Below are 21,154 nucleotides of genomic sequence, written 5' to 3'. Positions count from 1 at the left end.
TGAGCTCAAAAAAAAAAAACAATTAATGGCTAATTGTGGGTAAACAGCGCAATCATGAAAACTGACCGGTTTTGCACTAGGGGCTTTGCATTATCTCTGGGCAATTTTTTTCTCGAGGTGTGCAGCCGTGAAGTTTGCAAAACGAGTTTTTCGGTGCCCCGCTTTCGACAACACTTCTAATTCTACGCTTCGAGTGTCAGTGTTCGGGCACCGTGGCGTCCACGCCATCGACGAATGTCCAGGAACAAAATTCAATCATCCTAGCAGATATTTGAACCGTTTGTCTTAAGTCGGATGGCGCAAATTGAGCATGACTGGCTCGAGAAAATCGCCGGGGTAACACCAGCTTGTAAACCCGCCATATTGACCGCCTGACTCGGCGCTGGGTCGCCGCCACTAGGTGGCGCCTCCGCTCGCCACTTCGCTGTAAGCGGGTCCAGCTCTCCGTGCGCTTCGAGTAATGCGGCCTAAAATGCATGCGTTTGGGTTGGGACCAGACGATATTTCGAATAAAGTGATTTTGTTATAATGAGGGATTACTGTATAAGAATTGATATTTTACGCGCTCCAATAAAGCAAAGTGCTGTGTTTATTGCCTTATTTAAGCTTTTTATACAATGTAGTCGTTGATGGTCCTAAATATATTTAAAAGAAGCCGTTGAGTTTTCGAATAGCCAAGTCAGGGCTGTTTTTCTCGTAGCTGCATAAATGTATGCCCGCGCTTCAGTCGACGTATTTCGCTTGCCATCTAAACGTTGTTGAGCTCCCGCTCCCGCTTGCTACCAGAGCGGAGCGGTCCGTAAAAAACGGCTAGCTAAAACTCTTAGTGTCCGGTCGTATACGGGACCGCTGATGCTGCTGGTGTGGACGCAACATTCAGGATCTTGCGTGCACTCAAAGGGACTGCTACCAGCCTCGAACAACGGTTTTCCACGCGCCATCAAGTTCGAGTAACACCAAAAAGAGCATCCTCCATGGAGTGAAAAAACTCTGCGTTCAGCTTTCGTGCACGATCGACAAGAAATCGGTAGGAGGGGCGGTCTTCCAGACATACGCTAGGGGCAAGTATCGTGTCTAATTGACCGCATGAAAATAGTCACTGTGAGCCCCATTTATCGAAATGCATCTTCGTGTTTAATATGAATGACCTTAGTGGGTTCTCTAAATCTGCATACTTTCGTGCGAAATTCAACAATATATGCTGGTCACGGGGCTTCTCGTTTCTAGTCTCCCAACACCACGTAAATATCTTAAAAGCGCCCTTTGCTTTCACCGAAGTGGTTATTTCAATTCCAGTGTTTGGTGGAATTATAATAATCGTAAGAAATTGTAAACGTGAGGCGGAACTGTAAAAATATTATATTGGAGTGCACGTATTGGGAACGATCCCAAGTGGCATTCTTCATCGGTAAAGGATACCTCCCATTATCATGTCCACCCCTAGCTTGTTTAGCGTGCATTTACTGCGAAGCCGGGTATGTCCACCCCCCAATTTTCATTTACTCCGCGCCTCTCCGATGCTCATCCTCGCCACCACCGACCCCTATTTCAAAACTGTTAGTGATGCGATAGCGTTTTTGGGCTTATTTCTCTGTTTTTCCGTGCCTGCTAGCCGTCCGCTATCAGCCGTGCTCATCATATAAAGTTTCTTACAATATTCGCCCCGAGATCGAACACAGTCGGCCCCTGGCGGCGGCGGGACGAACCGCTCCTAGTGTGGATGGCGCTCTCGCGTTGTCTGCTCTTTCACGTTGCGCGCGGTGAAGACTCGTGCTGCACACGATAAAACAACCAATATGTGCACTTGTTTGGCAGTAAGCACTGACATAGTTACCTCTGATTGCGCTTTTCCTCTAGAGACGCAATAATCAGCGGCCGTTGCGGGTTAATGCGCTGGTTTAAATCCACGAAACACCTTCGCCGTGGTGAAACGTGTTATACTCGTGTGACGTGTTATGAACATTGCTTCGACACGTTGCACTTTTCTGATTGATGAGTGCAGTCGTCTGCCGATTCTGGAACGTCAAAGGGGCTTTTTGAAGGTGGTGCGGTGGTTATTTAAAAGATAAAAGTTTAATACACGAAACGGATACGAAGCGACAAGACCCGTGCATTTTCCACACCCTTGTAAAATTACGCTCTTTCCTTATAGAAAGAAGAAACAAACGAAAACAAGTACACTGCCCACAACCCGTGCGCTATCGCCCATACATCACCGGGGACGTATTTTACACCCACAAGCGCCTGTGTAATCGAATTCTTCACGTACCTTGTCGAAAATAAATACCATTTTTGGACAGTCGTTGCTTATACTGTGTTGCTAATTTTACGTATTATTTAAAATACGTTTCTGTGGATGCGCAAGAGTATTTCAGGCGGGATTTCTCGGTAAAATTAAGCAGTTGTGAGTTTGCGTCTGTCCTGTGGAATTTCGTGTCATTTTCATATATCCCATTTTCAAATAATGCCATGAATAACCTTGTCCAGAAATGTGTTTCACTCAGCATAACCACATGCCTAAGATTGTCACGTCTTAACCTCTTAAGGAGGACCTAAGTTTAAAGAAGGAGGAAAAATTGCGTAATATAACGCATGTTGTTGCCCACACGTGTGGAGGGTGGGTGCCGTGAATCGCTGGATTTTTTATTCTTCCCACAATGCTCGCTTTCAATACAATTTTGAAAAAGGCGAGCCACAATTCCTGGACAATCGCGGGCCAAAAGGGGGGTTAATCAGTTTTGAAAATACTGGCGTCTACTCGTTGAAGTACTGCCTTTTCAGTGCTACGGAACACGACGCCTAGCGTACTTTCAATTGCAAGTAATACTGATAACCAACGTTTGGTTTTTCGCGTTACATGCGTTCTCTTCTCCCTGCGCTTGGAACGTTGGCAGAAGCCCCCTCCCCCCCTCTTCCAAGAAAAAAAAACGAAATGCACACAAAACTTTTATCCGTGCCTTTTTTAGCAAATCCTCAAGAATTAAATGCTAAGACAAAACCGAGGTTTAGCTTACAAAACAAAGTAGTCACTGGGAACCCGTTGCGCTGTTTTGTAACGAGAAATAAAAAGGTAACGTTTTACTACATCTGCAACAGGGCAACTTCATTTGCAATCTTTATGGTTCGTAAGCGACATTACGCAAGAATGCAAACACATCTCGCTGTTCTAGGCACCCGCTAGATTTTAAAAGGAACGCAATTGACTGGTCAATGGTACAGCCGTAAGAGAAAATCTGGGCTCACTGTGAGGTCCCAGGCATGTCCGTTTGCAAGTCTAGCTAAACATAAGATGTTGAATGTACTGCCCGCTTTAGCAATTTAATTCGCCAGTTCACTTGCAACGGAAGCCTTAAGTAAGTGATTCGACATCGCTTTTCATCAAACCTTGATTTGATTGATTGTAGGGTTTAACGCGCCGACGCAACGCAGGCGATGAGGCGCGCCGTAGTGGAGGGCTTCGGATTAATTTTGACCACCTGGGGATCTTTAACGTGCGCCGAAATCTCGTACACACGGGCGTTTTTGCTTTTTTCATCAAACCTGCCTTCACAGTCTTTTAAATTTTATTTAATTAAAGCTGTGCGCAAAAGACCCGTTAGAACGGTTGCATTTATATCTCGAACTGCGCTGACTAAATATCAGTAATTTTATGTTGCCTTTCGAACACACAAAAAATATTGTAAGCTTTTAGTAAAAATGTCGGGGCAGTTAAGTGGTGTTACCATTTCAGGGCATCCCACAAATGCAAGAATGCGATATGCAAAGAGTAAAGGTGATTGAAACTGCTGTTGTAAACTGGATTCCGGAAATCGAGGCTTCCCGATTTGTTTCTATTTATGATTTTATTGAAGGCTCAAAGCCATGGTCTGGAAAGATCGAGCTTGCTACGAGCCACGGCGTACAAGTGCATTGTCATTATTGCGGCCGTTCTGAGATTCCCGATTGGTCACCGCTTTTTTTGGCGTAATAATGAAAACTTATTGCCGCTTCCATGCTACACATTGAACGTTGAGGAACCGAACTACAGCATACCACTCTTGTGTTCGCGTTCCCTGCGCACATAAGGCGCTAGAAAGGCACGAAGCGCGCCCACAGTGTGCGTTCTCCCGGTCCGCTCAGCGGGGCATCCACACTAGCAGCGCGACGCTGTCGCCACCTACATGTCGATCTCGCGGCGAATACATTAGAGAGGAATCTGGCGCTAGCGTTTATGCGGTTCATCAAGGCTGTCTGTGTCGTCATGGGCCTCGATTATGTCCCGCGCTCGCCTTAGTTTCGTCATTGACTTGGTTAGAAATGTTTTAGTGGCCGTATATTCGAACACAGTGCCACAAAAATGCAAAGGATGCTGTGTCAGTATATAAGTGGAAAATAAAACAGGCTGTTTAAAATCTAAGAAAAAAGGACGCAAAGCGTATTTTTGCGGACCGGTTGGGCCTACTATTCTGCAGACCAAGCTGGTGGTTAACAACAATGTTAAAATTTTGGGGGAAACTCATTAGAGACTCTTATTGTATTATTTTAGAATTATTTCAAATATTAAATTGTTTGAGGAGCTTGGAAATGTTTTTGAGCGCGCCTACGAAAACGTCGCCTTCGTAGTGAACCAGTGCAGTGACCGTCAGCTACAGCTTAACGAAACTTGTTGCTGAGCGAGTTGCTTCATACTTAAAGACATTTATAAAACGTGGCGTTAAACAGTCGGTCATGAAGGCAAGATAGTACGGGTTCCGGCGCCTGTATCTGTCGTATCTTGCCTTCGGCGAAGTACGTTTGATTTATTTCTTTAGTTTTTTTCGTCAGCTACAACATTCGCGGCTGCATATCACCCGCTCAGTCATGCGTTCCTTCGACTCTGGCATGATCAACGTTAGGTAAGATCACGCCCTGCCTGCTCCTTCACCGAACACGAAGTTGTTACGGCTCACTGATACCACAGAACAGAAAGGATATCGCTACCTCTTAGCTCGCATACGTGCTAATGCATAGTGAAGAAAGCAAATTCAAAAAACCGTATAACGGACAATTGGGCTAGTTGGTAGCTGTTCATCTTGAAGGTGGAAGCGCTCACAAAACAGGGACAAAAGTAGAAAGAAGTAGAAAGTAGAAAGAAATAAAGAACGTAGCGCCGTGTCGTCTTTGTTCTTTCTACTTTCGTCCCTGTTTTGTGAGCGCTTCCACCTTCAAGATCAAAAAACCGCTTCAGAATCAAATTGTCATGCCAAGCCAAAGCCAGAAGCCGGGGTCTCCCCATAACCCCCCCCCCCGACAACATGGATTCCCACGTGCAGTTTCCTCTCTAGTATACTTACACAGAAACTCTATGGCTCATCAAGCGATCGATGCTAACAGGAAACTACAACTGAGGCAGATACATACGAGGGCTCGCCGGAATCGGGGCTACAGAGCAGCGGTAACTAGATAGTGGAAAGAACATTGATACTAAGGCCGAGACGAACGAAAAGATGCGCGATTCAAGCAGGCGCCGCGCCTGCGCGGTGAAGTTCGTCCCACGCGCCATGGGTAGTCGAATTCTCGGCAGACACGGTCGCCAGCCGTGCTCGCAACTTACGCCACAACTATAGCGGCTTTCCCAACAATATTAATGCCGCAGCTAGCTAACATTCTGCCACCTACATAAAAAAGGGTGCAAAAGATGAACACCAGGCTCTCTAAAACCGATGTAAACGTATTTTAAAATCAGAAACGAATTAAATGTGTCCCAACGAAAATAAAAGCGAGTACATAGCTTTTGATTAATACAATTTTAAAATAATTTTTGAAACGTTTCGCGGCCATGGCACCGCCGCAAAGTCTGCCCGGCAAACGATGAATGATGACGTGCGGCCAATTTGCAAATCCGAAAAATAGGTCAGCATGTGATCTCAGAAAACAGCCATTCAAGAATCATCGGCATCCCCCTACAGAGAAGAGGCACAGCCGATCGCACAATTGACAAAATAATCGAAATATTTGAGCATTTCGCCCAGAGTGTAAAAGAGGGAAAGTGTACAGGGAAAGTGCAGCTGGAGGAAAAGAGGAAACGACAAAATTTATGCTGGCGCTAATAATCACCCGGATATCGGTCAGCCTGCCGTACCTGAAACTCGCTCGCACTGAAGACAGCCAAATAAGCACCGTTATTGCAACAACATATAGGGCAGCCATAGCTCTCAAATTTCATGATCGCTGCACAGGTCCCAAATTGTGTCCTATAATAACTTCGAATATATCACAGTTGCCACTCCACTAGCACAAAAGGGAAAAAATGGGACCCGCCATACAATGGAAAATATGCTTCACCGGCAGCCAGAAAACATCTGGGCGCCTTGACGGGTGTGTCACCAATCCATCGGCTCCCCATAAAAGCCTTCGTGCTACCAAAAACATAGACCTAAACCTACACAAGAGCTAGGATGAAATTCCGCAGAGAAAAGCTCCAAAACTATGAAAACACAGCCTATGCAGACGCCGGGACGGACGACGGCAACAATTCTCGTAGTGGACTACCGTGGCAATCCCTCTGTCTTCATTACCCTCCTACACACAGGAGCAGAAAAGCGAAATACTCTTGGCGTTCCGGCAACGGAGCTACCAAACAAACGCTTAAACATCGTTACACTTGCTCAAAAGGTCATTAATCTCTTGGCTGCAGGCATAGTACTTAAACGATTCAGGAGTATCCTTAAATCCACAACGACAAAAGTTCCCATCACATCAACACCAATACAAAAGTGTCTGAAGGGGTACGACGCAGCCGACGAAGATCCACGCAAACTCGTATAACATGCTCCCTTTTGACGATGACTGCCACACTTTTCACGACGACTTCCATCCCCTAGAAATATTGAGAACGTCTCCTCAGCCTGCGCCTAGGAACACCATCCTTCCCCGTGCCGAAAATTGCAAACTGTGCGCAGGATACAAGCCAACTCATATATCTACAAGTCTACATGTGCGAAGGTGTTAAGCAGGAAACGTGCGACATTAATCTTAAACTGTGCTAAATACAGAGAAGCCCCCACTCCCTTTACGCAACCTGCTCATATGGAACGGTATTTTCAGGGGTCAACAACTCAAAGCATTGCCTGTTACCCGTACATCGACACATACGGAGCTGTCCTGGCCACTTGTCATCTCAAGGTCAGCATCAGCTGATGCTATGGCCCTGGACTTCGGCCTTACCTTTGAAGTCTACCTTGCCCTAACCATCTGTTCGCAAACTTCCATTAGCAAACTTCCATTAAACCTTTCTCATTAAAACGCTAAGTATGTTTGTTTTAAAATCTGACATGTTCAACCAGGCCATGACGCTATAGAACACACTTTCAAACACTAACACTGCCACCTTGTTGTTCACACTTACCAACAAATCTCATCCGCCACCTTTCACGCCCAAATCTTAAGCATCAAAAGCATACATGGCCTCTGCCTTCCCTCTAACGCAGTGACCTAAAATAATTTGCTGCTACTCTTGCTCTTGCCGCTGAACTGCGATTCTTCGAAAGCATAAATGGTAAATGCACGAACTCTAATTCGAAACGCTCCCTCCACGTCGAAGTAACGCTATTGCATCATACATCTTTGGACCTAACGTAGATGTCACCTGCAACTTTTTCCCCACTCCACCACCGATGCGTTATTTACAAGTTTCACGATGGGCTGATAATTGCGCTAGCACCGTTATCCGCAACTGAACTTTTAGGTTGCATTGGGACGGATGAGTGTCGTTCGCTGGTGTGGGGATGCAAACTCCTCCACTCGGGGCAAGGAGGCGCTAGCCACGCCCTCCTCCTTAGTAGGGCGAGGGTAATCACCGCGCTCCTCTCTCCTCTCCCTACGGGGGACGGGAGACGCGCGAGAGAAATTCCCGTGGAGACCGACTTCCGGACCCGCAGCGCACGCACGGTACGGCAATGCCTTTCGGCCCCTTTTGGCCGTTCTTGCATTGGCTGTTGTTTGCCACCAGCGTGGGTCACAGCACCCACCGTGTTGAATTGCGCATGCCTTGATTGGTGACTGCGTTTATCTAGGATGTCCGGTGAGTCAAAGGGAATTTTCACCTGCCCTTCAGGGAAGGAATTAACCGACTGTTTCGGTGGGTGAGGAGAAGCGCTAGGCGGTTGTGACGTCACGTTTGTTCCCAGTGTTCCCGCGTGGTATGTTTACATTTTTTCGAGTGCTGCCTACACGGCGTGCGCGCCGTAGTGATTCAAGTAGTCGAGTTGGACTTTTGCTGTCGACGCAAGAACTCGTAAAGTGTCGATGGTTGTCGCCCTGTCAGTCGTCGCTCAACAGCTCCAGCGTCTTCTGGTCATACAGCTTTGCAGTTAGCTGTGGACGTTCAACTGTCTACCATCGACCGACTCAGGTGAGCGCTCCTTTTTGGCGGGTTTGCAATCAGTTCGCATATCTCCTACTGAGAAGCTTGCTTTCTGCTCGCGGCAATTATATTAGCAATGTTAACGAAATTCTTAACGGCGCGTTCTCACCGTCTTGCATTATTGTCGCTGTTTATGCTGCTCTGTTCGCGTCTGTCGGCGATCGCGAGCTGTCGACGGTTTGTTGCACGGCCCGGAAACTCGCTCGCATGCAAACCTGTCTCGCCCATGGTGTTTCCTTGTCTCTTTTTTACTGTGGCGCCATTAGCATCACTTGTTATCCTCGACGCTTTTTCTAGACAACGTTCCTTGTGCTAACCGATCTCAATATTGTAACGCAAATGAACTTGCAGTACGATCGATAGGTGAAGTTAGGAGCGTGGCAGGACGCTGTTGGCAAGGTTTTCGTGTGTGCGTGTGGTTCGTGAGGGCGTTGTAACACACTGCTTTAGCCTGTTGCAGTCGTTACTGCATCCACAACTTTTGCCTACCAGGAGTGCCTGCCATCGAATTCTTACTTCGTTATGTGTTTTGATATTTAATAGTAAAACCAATCGGCGTTCAATAACCAATGGAAATTCCGCGTGAACCACCCGGATAACGCAGGGAAAGAGCACTGTTTGTGTGGTCTTCTCTGTCGTTTGCCCTTTTTTAGTCATCCTAGATTGTTTATTTAGTGCTGCCTCAACGGTGTTTCATTCTCCATGTTTTGTTTCTTTCTCTTGCAGCATCTTCTGACTGCAGTCACGGTGCCCCTAGCCTGCCTGCAGCACTCATCCTGCCATTCTAGTGGGAACTGATGTTTGCAGGCCACTTTTCGCAACCAAACGGGTTCCTGACTTTGCCTGGCTTGTAATGAATGGTATACTTTAGATCCACCAGTGCGTACTCACTCTGTGTACATTTCAAGCGAGGGTTACATAACACGGTAGTTGATAGCCACGAAGACAGCAGCATGTGTACTGAAAATCAAACTCGGCTATTTAAGCCAATGTCAAGAAACCAACCTGGTCTACGTATCCATTCCAGCCTGACATGTTCAAGTATAAGCCTTGCAGTAAGTAGTAAAACAATGAAGAGGTAGGGATAGCTCATGCACTGTTTATTTACTACCTTCATTTTTGTTACTGTCGAAAATTTATGAACGATGCTATATGCACTACCGATATAGCGCCATCTATGACGAGGGCTGGCGTGACCTTCGTGCGAACGGCATCTTACGTGGTTTTTGTCACGACAAAGTTTGCACTGTAATCTTGGGCGTGTAATGGGATATGGCTGAAGACAGGGCCGTTTACGGCGCCTTTCAGCTTCCAATGGAGGCAGGAACAGAAATTACGTGGTCGGCCAGCGCACAATACATGGTGTTGATCAACACCATGTCCGCTGTAGGCTGCACGCGTCATTTTTTTTTTTAGTTTTAGTAAGCAAGTATGTATGTAATGCCCCCTTGCTCTCTATCCTTGGTTATTGTAAACACTCTAAATAATATCGCACGGTAGCTTTATTCGTCTTAATGAAATTTCTAAGGTGCCAGATTGCTCAGATCTCTCATGGTCTCCTATTGCCGCAGGAATGTACAATGTCTCGGGTTCGATTCCTCGCTGCCGAGGCTGCATTGAATTCATAAAGTAAAAAAACTACCTCCTGTACGCGATGTCTTGGTTTACGCTAGAGATCCTCGAGTGAGAGCTCTACTATGCTGCCCTGTGCCTCATAGTGCCAAGTGCCTTCAGTTTTACTCGAATATGCAGCAGTTAATTAATGCCTGCTCACGTAAACTCTTGAGTGCAAACAGGAGAAGGTGCACCTACCTCGCCTTGAGCTGTTAGACAAGTTGACTTTTTCGCACAACGTCTAAGCTGTGCGAGAAAGCCATACAGGGCTAAGCATGTTGTAAGAAACGCCTCTTATGTAAAGCAGCTCATCCATAGCGTTAAAAAAAGCTTAAGGAACATTACTTCGCAATGCGATCATTAAACGTTTTACACCCCTTCTACCGCCCTGCTTTTATTGTTAATAAAGGCGCTTTCTATATGTAGACGCAGGAAAATGAAGCAGATATAGATAGTTCGTCCATAGATATTCATCTAGATATAGATATTCTAAATATATATATCTAGATACATCTAGATATTAGATATTAGATTAGATAATATCTAGACATCTAGATATATCTAGGTATATCTAGATATATATATAGATATTCATCTATAGATATCTATAGACATATAGATAGTTAATCTTGGAATTTTTGTAGCGTAAGCTACACTGGCCGAGATTGAGCAGCTTCACGTGTGCCGTGAAGGGCCGTTCTGCGCAAGCGCGAGGGGCATTGGATTGGATTGGATCGAATTGGATTTGGATTGGCTTGGATTAAAGTGGATTGTGTTGGATTGTGTTACGTCATAGCCGCGGCAGACGCACTGGCGCCGGTGCGCTCCCAGGTGTGCGCCTCAATTGCGCAGTAGCCAAGTCTGACGCTGCACCGGAGCCGCTTGATAGCCGTTTCGCGTGGCTCCTGAAGAGCCGCGCTGAGCATGCGCGAGAAGCAGTGACTGGACAGGGCTGGACTGGATTAGACTGAATTAGACTGGACTGGACTGGGTAAGGCTGAATTAGACTGGACTGGACTGGACTGGATTCCTGAACCTTAGCTCACGCTACGTATATCCTGGCATAGTCCTGGCATAGCAGAGCTAAGCCACTATTAATTTTTTTCACCTGCACAGTGTCACCTGACGCAATGCTGTTTGTTCATCACAGTTTGCATTGTGCTTAGAAACAGTTTGTTACCAAGATCCAAAGACTGAGTTGGCAATTTCATGTCATGAATGATATAAAAAGATCATCTGTGGAAGTAACGCCCATCTTATTTGTCATTTTGTAGTTTATGAGAGCTGCTGCAACCAAGCATTCCATGGTATATTTATGAACTAGAAAATACACAGAAAAGGCATCCTCTAAGCAGGAGGAAAACTGTCGAGTAGCATATGCATTTAGTTTAAATAGTGGCGTGTTGCCCAACTGCTGGGCAACCACTAAAAAGTTTATGCCATGTATGTAAGGTACCCATGATTGTGCTCAAGTGTGTGAACTCTTAGGCGGTTAAATGGTGATGAAAAATTCCGCGCTATCTTCATTCATTCACTGCAATTCGTTTGTGCTCATGGGGAGCATTCGTAGTGTGACGCTTAGCATGATAGAAATCAGAATACGCCTACTCATTTGTACTCAAGATATACCTGACAAGGATACCTCTACTTCTAAATGCTTAAATACCTGATCATATAAGAAAAACGTCCAATTTCTGCGACAGACCATATATAATGATAATGTTTGTCTTATGGCAGTCAGTCCTTCATTTGTGACAGTTCACCGGTACCTTGTCCAGCTGCATCGCTCCAGCAATTTTTTTTACAAAGGCTGTCAAAAAATCTAACATAAAAATCCAAATAAATTTGAATATAATTGTTTTACACACCAACAAATTTCATATCTACAGTTTCAATGAAAAACCACATCCATCCCCCGATTTTTATCGTCCTAACTATAAAAACCACGTTTTTTGGTTTAAGACCAGTGTGCCCCCTTAAAAAAAGACTTTCACTTTTTTGGTCGACAGCTCGGTAAGAGACCTCCCAAAAGCAAAGATTGGGGTGTATTTCCACCATACTACTCTAGGGTGCTGGTGGCAACTGCCCGGGATGAACCTCTTTTAAACTTTATTTCAGGAAATGAGTGAAGATGAATCCTCTTTTCGGTGGGGCGCTACATGAATGGTTCATTTTAAGCCACTAGATTAAAATGTCATGTCTTCATCTTTCGGCGACCCAGCGTGCCCACGGCATCTGTCAGAAGTGGCTACTTGGACATGACTTGGATACGAGCGAGCTGGGCGAGGCACCAAAAGTAACGGCGGTGCCTGCAAGCGCATGCGCATACAAACGTCGTGTGAAAGGTGCAGTGACAGTACGATCAGTACGATGCTGACAGGCGCATCAACTGTGAGCTGATATGAACGTCGCTTCTCGGCCAGCCTTGCTATATCTCTTCGCAGCCACAACCGCGACACGGCTCTTTCTTTGGCCATCAACATCTGCGTCTGTGCGGGGTTGCGCTACCATTTGTGCTGCTGCTCGTGCAGAATCGTGATGGACACAGTGCAAGGCGCAGCGTGCCCGTGCTTGGCTGTATTGGAAGACGAGGGAGAGCGTCATTTTGCGGGACAAGCGCAATCTGCTTTACAAGTGGGACAAGGTGAGCTTTCCATTACTCTGTCAAGTCGGACAATACAGAGTTTTAGCTTACCGTTTTTGACGATCCGCTCCGCTGCCGGCGGCCGGCTCAGCGCGACCAGAGCGTCAGCAGCAAAACCATTTTAGCTAAACGATAACCGTATCTTCCCCGACGCGGAATCACTCGCGTCACTGCTCGTGCCCTGTGCGTGTGTACACCAAAACTTCATCCAAAGGAAATGTAATTGCTATTTTGGTCACTCAAATAAAGTAAAATACGTTGTTTAATTCCTTATTTCACCTCTTTTATATAATGTAGTCGCTGACACGGTATAATGGTCCTAAATAATTTTAAAGAAGCCGTTCATCGTTGAAATAGCCAAGACAAGGCTGTCTTTCTCGGCACTGCATAGAAGCAAGCTCTCACTTCGGTCGACGTTTTTCGCTTCCGTTCTAAGGCTCGCTGCGGTGTGTGGTGCTTTCGCGGTTTGGTCACTCGTGTTTCAACTGAAGAAACACAGTTAGCTGTAGCGCGCTGGCCTTGCTTGGGCCAGCCATGTTGGAATTCTGCGCGGTAGCGTAAGCTGCCGCGACGGTCCGCTAACAGGCCCCGGCCATAGAGTTTCTTAGTAAGTATACTAGAGAGGAAACTGCGCCTGGTAAGCCATGTCGTCGTGGGGGTTTATGGGAAGACCCCCGCTTTTGGCTTCGGCTTGGCATGACAATTTGGTTCTTAAGCGGTTGGGGGGATTAGCTTTCTTCACTATGCATTAACACGCTTACGAGCTACGAGGAAGCCGAAATCCTTCCTGTTCTGTGGTAGCCGTGTTCGGTGAAACAGCAGGCAGTGCGTGATCGTACCTGACGTTGCTCATGCCGCAGCCGAAGGATTCATGACTAAACGGGTAGTATGCCGCCGCGAAATTTGGAGCTAACGAAAAAAAAAGAAACAAAACGTACTTCGACGAAGACAAGATACGACAGATACGGGCGCCTGTATCCGTCCTATCTTGTCACCGTCCACGACTATTTAACGCCACGTTTTATTTTATCTTCAAGTATAAACCAACTCGCTCAGCAGCAAGTTTTGTTAAACTGTAGCTGACGGTCGGCGCACCGACTCACCACGAAGGTGACGTTTTCATGGGCATGCTCAAAACACTTTACGAACTCTTCAAACAACATATTATTTGAAATAATGATAAAATTAAGAAAATAAGACTGTTTATCTCTAATGAGTTTCCCCCACAAATGTTAACATCGTTCGTAACTACAACCAGAGTCCTTCAATGCCTTTCTGGTCGTGAAACTTCGCCATCACGCTATGGGAGAGCTTCGTACGCTGCGCGCCGCGGCGCTGGTGTTGATCGGAGGGCAGCCGGGGGCGTGGTCAGAGCGCGTTTGGCAGGGAACGGACCACGGAGCAAGATATAACAGACGCGCGCCGCCTTATCAGCAATGCGCTTTCGCTTTACGTGTCGGGGGCCGGTCAAATCGACTTATCATTTTGTGAGTGGCGAAAAAATTGGTGCGAGCGGGCATACTGCTACTGCGTTCCTGCCTGCCGGTCTGGATACAGAGCAGCGGCGGCCGCCCGATGCCCTTCGATCTGGGGTGGCGCCACTCGCGGTAGCCTTTGTGCCCGTACAAAACTTGGCCGGGAGTTTCATGATCAGAGAAGCATTGAAGGACTCTGCTACAACCTTGTCCGCAGAATAGCAGGCACAACCATTCCGGAAAAATACGCTTTACTTCCTCTTTCCTCAGTTTTAAAACAGCCTGTTTTATTTTCGACTTCCATAATTGCAGACTATTTTTGTGATACCTTGTTTAAATTCGCGGTCACTAAAACGTTTCAACCCAAGCCAATGATGAAACTAAGGCCAGCGCATGATCTAATGGCGGCCCATGACTACACAAACGGCCTTGATGTGAGCCGCATAGACGCTAGCGCCAGATTCCTCTCTAATGTATGTTGTAAGAAACTATGGCGCCGGCTAGCGGAGCGGGGCCCCGCTCCGGTATCGCCGCTAGGGCCCTAGCGCGCCAGGCAGTGCGCAATGGCGCTCCCACTTGCTATCGGGGCGAAGCGAACCGCCAGCAACGGTCAGCTAAAACTCTCTCATATCGCACAGTTCAGCTCGCATTAATTCCCCGCAAGGCCTGCTTAGTTGCTTTATACGCCTCGAGCGCGGCCTGTAGGGGCTAAGGTCCCTAAAATTACTAAGGTAGCGCCAACTGCTCCCTCCTTCTCCGCTGCCCTCCTCTTTTTTCTCTCCCCTCACCCGCGGCACCGCGGTCCCTTTAACTCCGCGGCGGGGCCGCCATGTTTGTTGGCTTCCTCAGAGCAGACGCCCTCGCAACGCTTCGGGCCACTCGCTGCAGTTTTTCGTGCAGTTTGCTCTTGTTTTCGCGCCGCAATCGCTCTTTGGTAGCAATAATAGTATTTCTAGAGCCCCGTTTTACCAAGGCGCATTAAGTGAGGCTGTTTTGTTGTATATTTTTTGTCTAGAAGGGGATATTTGCGGGGTGGATGCCGCGGGCGCATTCGGACAGCGCGGTGTTTGTTTACGTGTGCGGCATGCTCAGAATAGTTCGTGAACGCGACAGGATCGAACGTGGACGTTTCAAACTGCTCTGTTACATAGTATTTCTAGAGCCCCGTATTACCAACACGCCCTAATGAGGCTGTTTTGTTGTATATTTTTGTGTAGAAGGGGATATTTGCGGGATGGATGCCACTGGCGCATACGGACAGCGCGGTGTTTGTTTACGTGTGCGGCAGGCTCAGGATAGTTCGTGAACGCGAAAGGATCGAACGTGGACGTTTCAAATTGCTTTGTTACAGTAATTCCGTTCTTGCATTTGCGCGATTAAGTTGGGGTCGTGCAAGCGCTGCACAGAGGGCTTGCGCATGGTTCGCGGCAGTTCGAGCGCTGCGCAGGCTTTTTTGCGTTCGCGTTTTTTGCGTTAGTTGTAGATCATTAGGCAGCGCTCAATATGCGTCCCGCATTAGCTACTGACATTCATGCCACCTTTATTCCGTGCACTTTCCGGTGCTTTGACGCTGTTGCAAAATATGTCACCTTCACGTCGTTATAGGCTGCTGTCAAGGTCAAAGTTCTCGCGTCTCCTCGTTGGCCTCGCCCAAGACGGCTGTACTTTTGGCAGTGCGTCCGTGGCATAGCAATGTTCGTGCGATTGGCGTTCACAATTACTTCGAGTAGGGCCCTGTCGGGCATATCTGGAATAGGCTCGCACAAAGAACGCGCAGTTAAAGAATGCGCTCAGCTTACAATTAGTTGTAGTGCCCAGTTCTACACTCTAAGCTGGGTAACCCTTAATAGAGGTATACATTTTCGAATTTTTGTAACCTATAATTTATAAGGTACAAATGTAACCTATACCTTCGTAACCCTTATATACGTATACACGTAAGGGTTACTCAGTTATCGGTTACTTTGCCGCTTTCAGCATGTATACCTTTATATAAGTTACATCTACCGCCGTCCAAGGTCACACACCTGGAAGGTGTCATGTTGCGCGCCAGGCGCGCTTTCGCCGGCGCCGCTGCGGCGACGCCCCAAAGGCGCCTTTCCCGCGTGGTAAACAAATATCGCGTTAGTGGAAGACGATATGTGCGACCATGCTGTCCATTGCGCCGTCTAAACTTTTGCGCCGGGTGTCTTTTGTCCGTCCCTTGAACAAACTTCCGGCCACACTGCTGCGGCTAAAAGAGAGGTTACTTTTACAATTCCTAAAATTGCGGTACTAAAAAGCTGGAAAATGTTGTCTTAATATATATGCATTGCATTACCTGTTCGATAATCGTTACCAAAGTTGTCACCCAAAAATCTTTGTGAGTATTGGCAACGCTTAAGTCTTATAAACAGGCATAACTAAATTTAATGTTCGCATCAGCTTTGTGCCGTTTAAGAAACCAGAATCAAACATGCATGATAGGTCTTTTAATAAATTGCGGGTATGAATTTTAGCTTTAGTTAAACAACATTAGGCTTTAGTGAAACCAAGCTTTAGTGGAAACATGCTCTTGATAGCATACTTCAAAAGGACGCCAAAGTTATAACATAGCCTTAAGCCCAAAATTCTTGTCTGACAACTTAGGCCATGATTATCAAAAGAGAATTGAAGTACATGCACACATATTTGCGCATTTAACAGGAGCACATTTTAAAAATTTTGGCATCAGTAGTTTTGAACATTCACATTTATTATTATGAAACACCTGTGGGCTATTTATTAAAAAGCAAAGCTGCGAACCACCATAATGTAATTATCGTTCCTTAATGAATATTAGACGAGTGCGGATTCCTGGGCGAACTGGTGTTTCCTATATTGCTTTAGACTTCCAGGTAAAACTCGGTTTATTCATATATCCTTATTTAACCTATTTAATAAATGTTACGTGAACAGCTTCACAAACATGGCCAAATATACAGATTCTTTACCTCAATATTTGATGTATGCAAAGTATTTCAAATTGTTTGGTACTGCAATTGAACAATTTCAGACGAATTCGAGTTTGAGCTACATATATAAGATGGTTCTCAGAGGTGCACTTTCCCAGTACAGCGTTATTGTCATGGTTCCCCACAGAAAAAACACAGAATGTGGGAAAGTAGAAAGAACATTTATTACAAATTCACTGTTTATACAAAGCAGTGTTTATGGCTATGTTCCCTGCATTCTCTGTTTCACTGAGAGTCTAATATTACACTGGAATTCACTTGTCTTTACGAATCCATCTTTACACTTCCCTCTTAGGTACCTCTTTACAGTTCCACCTGAGTTGTGATTCCCACGCCAAGTTATGGTTTTTTATGCAGCACTAACAACTTTCTAGGCCAATTGCGATCTGTCTTTTGGACAAACTTTAAATGGGATCTATAATTTCCTGCATGAAAAAAGGCGCTTGGAAACATTCAGAGATAAGCTTCGCAATTTACGTAGTACACAAGCAGGCACAAAATCAGGGCACGCTGAAGATTTCCCCGAGGTCATCTGAATGACTTGTTCCCTGCTGCCGCAGATGGAGGTATATATGTGAGGGGCCGTCACTTGGATTTCCCCACCTTGAAGAGCCATCTACAGAAAATTTCAGAAAAAGAACAAAATCCAGTGTACCATAAGCCCCTCAACCAAATCACAGGCATGTGAAGTACGAAAACTATATTGCACGAAAATGAAGACGGAGACCAGAGAATGAAATGAAAGGTCACACCAGAGAAGGAGTGATTTAGGGCCTTTCAAATAATTTCACATCATTTCAGTAATCGTTACACAGAGTAATTTGGCCTCATTGTTCACAACAACGCAAAGCCACTATAGTCATATCGGCCAACCTTCCCGAATTTTAATCGTGCCGTGTTCCTGTTTATCTCGCGAAATGTTTCTGCATGCTCACCCAGAACAGGCAGAAACTTTGGGCTACGAGATAAACTGACATACGTTTGCAAAAGAGAAAGCAAAAACATTTCCGCACCTTCATGTGGAATCACTACTACACGCAACAGAGCGAACGTCGCCCTAAACCCAGGAAACGTGCTTTCACGATGCTGACGCCGTCTGCGTCACATTTTTCGCTGTACTTAAACATCTGCCTCCGCCCCCCCCCTCCCCCCCTTGTACTGGCAGTTTCATTTTGAACGAGGATCCCACGTGGAAGCCGAAACGTTTTTCACTTCAGTAAGGTGTTCTTCTACCGGTGGTTTCTTCCTCGGCTATTCGTAAAAAGGAATCGACAACTTACATTTTTTCTTCGTTGAAATGTGTTGTGGGATAGGATACATCTAGAACTTGCGCCGATCTTCAAGTGGCATTCCCGGGAGGTCTGTACCTGTAATGAATCAAAGGGTTACTTGGGTTAAAATTTAATAGGCTTTAGAGCTGGGCAGTTGGTATACATTCATAATGAAAGAAGACCCCAAACTTGACAAGACGAAGAAAAGAACACAGCACAAGCCCTCACTAACAACTGGAGCTTTCTTAAAGAGCTCTTTTCGAAAAAGAGTTCTTGTTGGCTCTGCAAAAACTGAAAAACTACAAAGCTCCATGCTGGGGAAATCGTTATGTGCATTCATAAAGTTCATGTAGTAACGAACTGATAGAAAGAGTCATTAAACATGAGGCGAAATAAGATACGAAATATAACATCATAACACTTGAAGTAAGGCCTCGCATTTTTACAAGTGAATCATACTTTTGTCTGCGCAGGCCTGGGTGCCATCTTTACAAAGAATATTTGAATGAATGAGTTTTAGTTATTGCATTTTCATACCGTTGTTTCCACGGAAATCAGACTGCATTTCAAGTTGTCTCATGTGCAGGGGAGTTCTGGTTGTCAGCTCAAGGAACACTGCCTGCAAGAAAAACAATAGTGCTCATAAGTCATAGCATAGGTAGCCAGATGCAACCACACTTTTCCTACAGCCAGGAACCGATGAGGGTGCAGCACCCATTTTTACACCTGCACTTGTCTCTGTGTAATTCGTCACAATTTCTGTATCATCGAAAAACAACAACAATCAAGCAGCCTGCATGCTGGCTCATACATGCCACCATTCTGTAAATCGCTTTACTGCACTACACTAGTATAACGCGAGACAACCATTTGCCCTGCAATACCACGCGAATAAATAAACGACTGATTTGTGCGAATGGGAATAATAAACCCACTTAACATGGTGACAATGCCCCGCTACCTCAAAATGACTAACGCCAAATTTACCCACTCAAGGAAAAGAATGACAAAAATGAAGAATGTTGTAGATATAAAAACTTTTTATTGTGCGGTAAGGCAAACTTTCACAAAAAAAGAGGCTTGCGCTGGACAGAAGTGAGTTTAGAAATTTCGGGCAGCATTTAGCGGACTACTTTTCTGCAGCACACACATTGTGTTTATCCGGATGTATTACTATAAGACCAATAAACTAGACACCATTCCGAATATATGCAGCGAGAAAAATGAATATTTCCCGATGGCTGAAACAAAATGATAATACCCAGAGAATAGCGCGATAATATAAGACTTTATTGGGAAAAAAGTGCGCCCGATGCAGCCAACAGCGTAAACAAAACGCTCAACACACGACGAAGGCGCGCAGAGCAGAAAGCAGGCCACGAGCGCCGTTATCCGTTATAATGTACGGGCTTTCACGATCGTCCGCTCTAATCTGACGCAGCGAACGCAAGCCCGTGATTTCATTCAATTGCCATCGCGGGCAACAGAAAACGTCCAGCGAAGCAACCAGTCGGGTAACGAAAATCCCTCTCGAATGCTGCAATTTCAAATTGAAAAGCCCCCAGCGAAAAGATACATCCAATGAAAACACGGAAACCGTTACGGGAGTATACTCACCGAGTTCGCTTTCACTGGCGCCGGGGCATCGGTCCAACATGCGAACTTGACGCTGGTCGTAGAAGAACTGGCCGTGTAGCGCTGCCAGTCACAAATGGGCTCGCCGCAGCCTCCGCGACTCACGCCGACAAATAAGTCTTGTAACAGCCATCCTCGCTTCATCGTAGGGGTATCACAGCGGTAGAAAGGCTCGAGTGGCGCGAAAACGCGGCCACCGGACCTGCGGGCGCCGCCATTTCTCTATATCCCGTCATGCAACAGAGAAATCAACGGCCGCCTGGAGAGAAGGTGCGACGAGCATCTCGTATAGGTTACAGGGCGTTTTATAGGTTACAACCTAAAGGTTACATGACAGATTTTGTTGATGTAACCTATAAATCATTAATGTAACCTATAAACCGCTTTTAACTTCCCGCTTGTAACCCTTAGAATGGACTGGGATGAAGAAAACATCAAAATGGATCCATTGTAACCTTTATTTTATAGGTTACATCCCTTTAGAAGTTACATTATGGGTTACCAGGATTAGAGTGTATAATAACTACCGTATTCCAAGGCCAGAAGCGCGCTAACAAGCACAATTGTGAATCCTTTTTATGCTGTACAGCTAATATTGATTCATGTGTGGGTTACAGCTTGCTACAGCCGAGCTTGCCGCGACTGCACTGACCTTATTCGAGCAGCCGAAGGCACAACAACTCGGCATCGCGAAGCTACATAAAGTGAAGCCGACGCAACACTTGTTTGAAACGAGCAGCTGACTCTTCGGTTGTTATCGGTTGTTATACGCAGGCGCCTCCGATAAGGCCTGCTCCGAGGCAGCTGAGCCTAAAATGGCGAATTTAAATGGACAGTGGCGGCGAAGAGAAGAAAAAACAAACAACGCGGGGACGAGGTACTACGTCACTGGCCGTTCGCCAATGGCGCGCGGCGTTCGCCGGCGAAAAAGAAAATGGCAAAAAACGAAGGAGGAAAGGAGCGCGGGCGAGGGCCAAAGGCGGCGAGATCTAAAGATGGCGCTACCTTAGTAATTTCAGGGACCTTAGTAGGGACACCACTGAAATCCCCCTAGCGGCCCCTTTCGAAAGCAGCCGCGGGAGTCTTCGGCCCGCTCTCCACTGTCACCGTTGCTTTCGGGGCCCGTTCACGACTGAGAT

At 46.1% G+C, this 21,154-nt stretch overlaps 1 protein-coding gene and 1 long non-coding RNA gene across 2 annotated transcripts in view; one reads left to right on the top strand and one right to left on the bottom strand.

Moving 5' to 3' along the window:
- The first annotated feature begins 12,298 nt into the window (after window positions 1–12,298).
- The window catches only part of LOC144166047 (uncharacterized), a 63,283-nt gene continuing 54,427 nt past the window's right edge, over window positions 12,299–21,154 (top strand). Inside the window, exon 1 of the mRNA XM_077695713.1 lies at window positions 12,299–12,641. Coding sequence (XP_077551839.1) covers window positions 12,536–12,641 — 106 coding nt within the window. The 5' untranslated portion in view covers window positions 12,299–12,535. The remainder of the gene's footprint in view (window positions 12,642–21,154) is intronic.
- Window positions 16,952–18,995, bottom strand: LOC144166041 (uncharacterized). The gene is made up of 3 exons (XR_013321552.1): window positions 18,918–18,995; window positions 18,390–18,476; window positions 16,952–17,725 (listed from the first exon to the last, which is right to left on the bottom strand). It is a non-coding gene; the product is annotated as an uncharacterized LOC144166041 (long non-coding RNA).

This window comes from Haemaphysalis longicornis, unplaced genomic scaffold (genome assembly GCF_048455015.1).
Source record: "Haemaphysalis longicornis isolate Haplotype H1 unplaced genomic scaffold, Haemaphysalis longicornis Haplotype H1 scaffold_1, whole genome shotgun sequence".
NCBI lineage: Eukaryota > Metazoa > Arthropoda > Arachnida > Ixodida > Ixodidae > Haemaphysalis > Haemaphysalis longicornis.
This window is presented reverse-complemented; position numbering and strand designations above follow the sequence as displayed.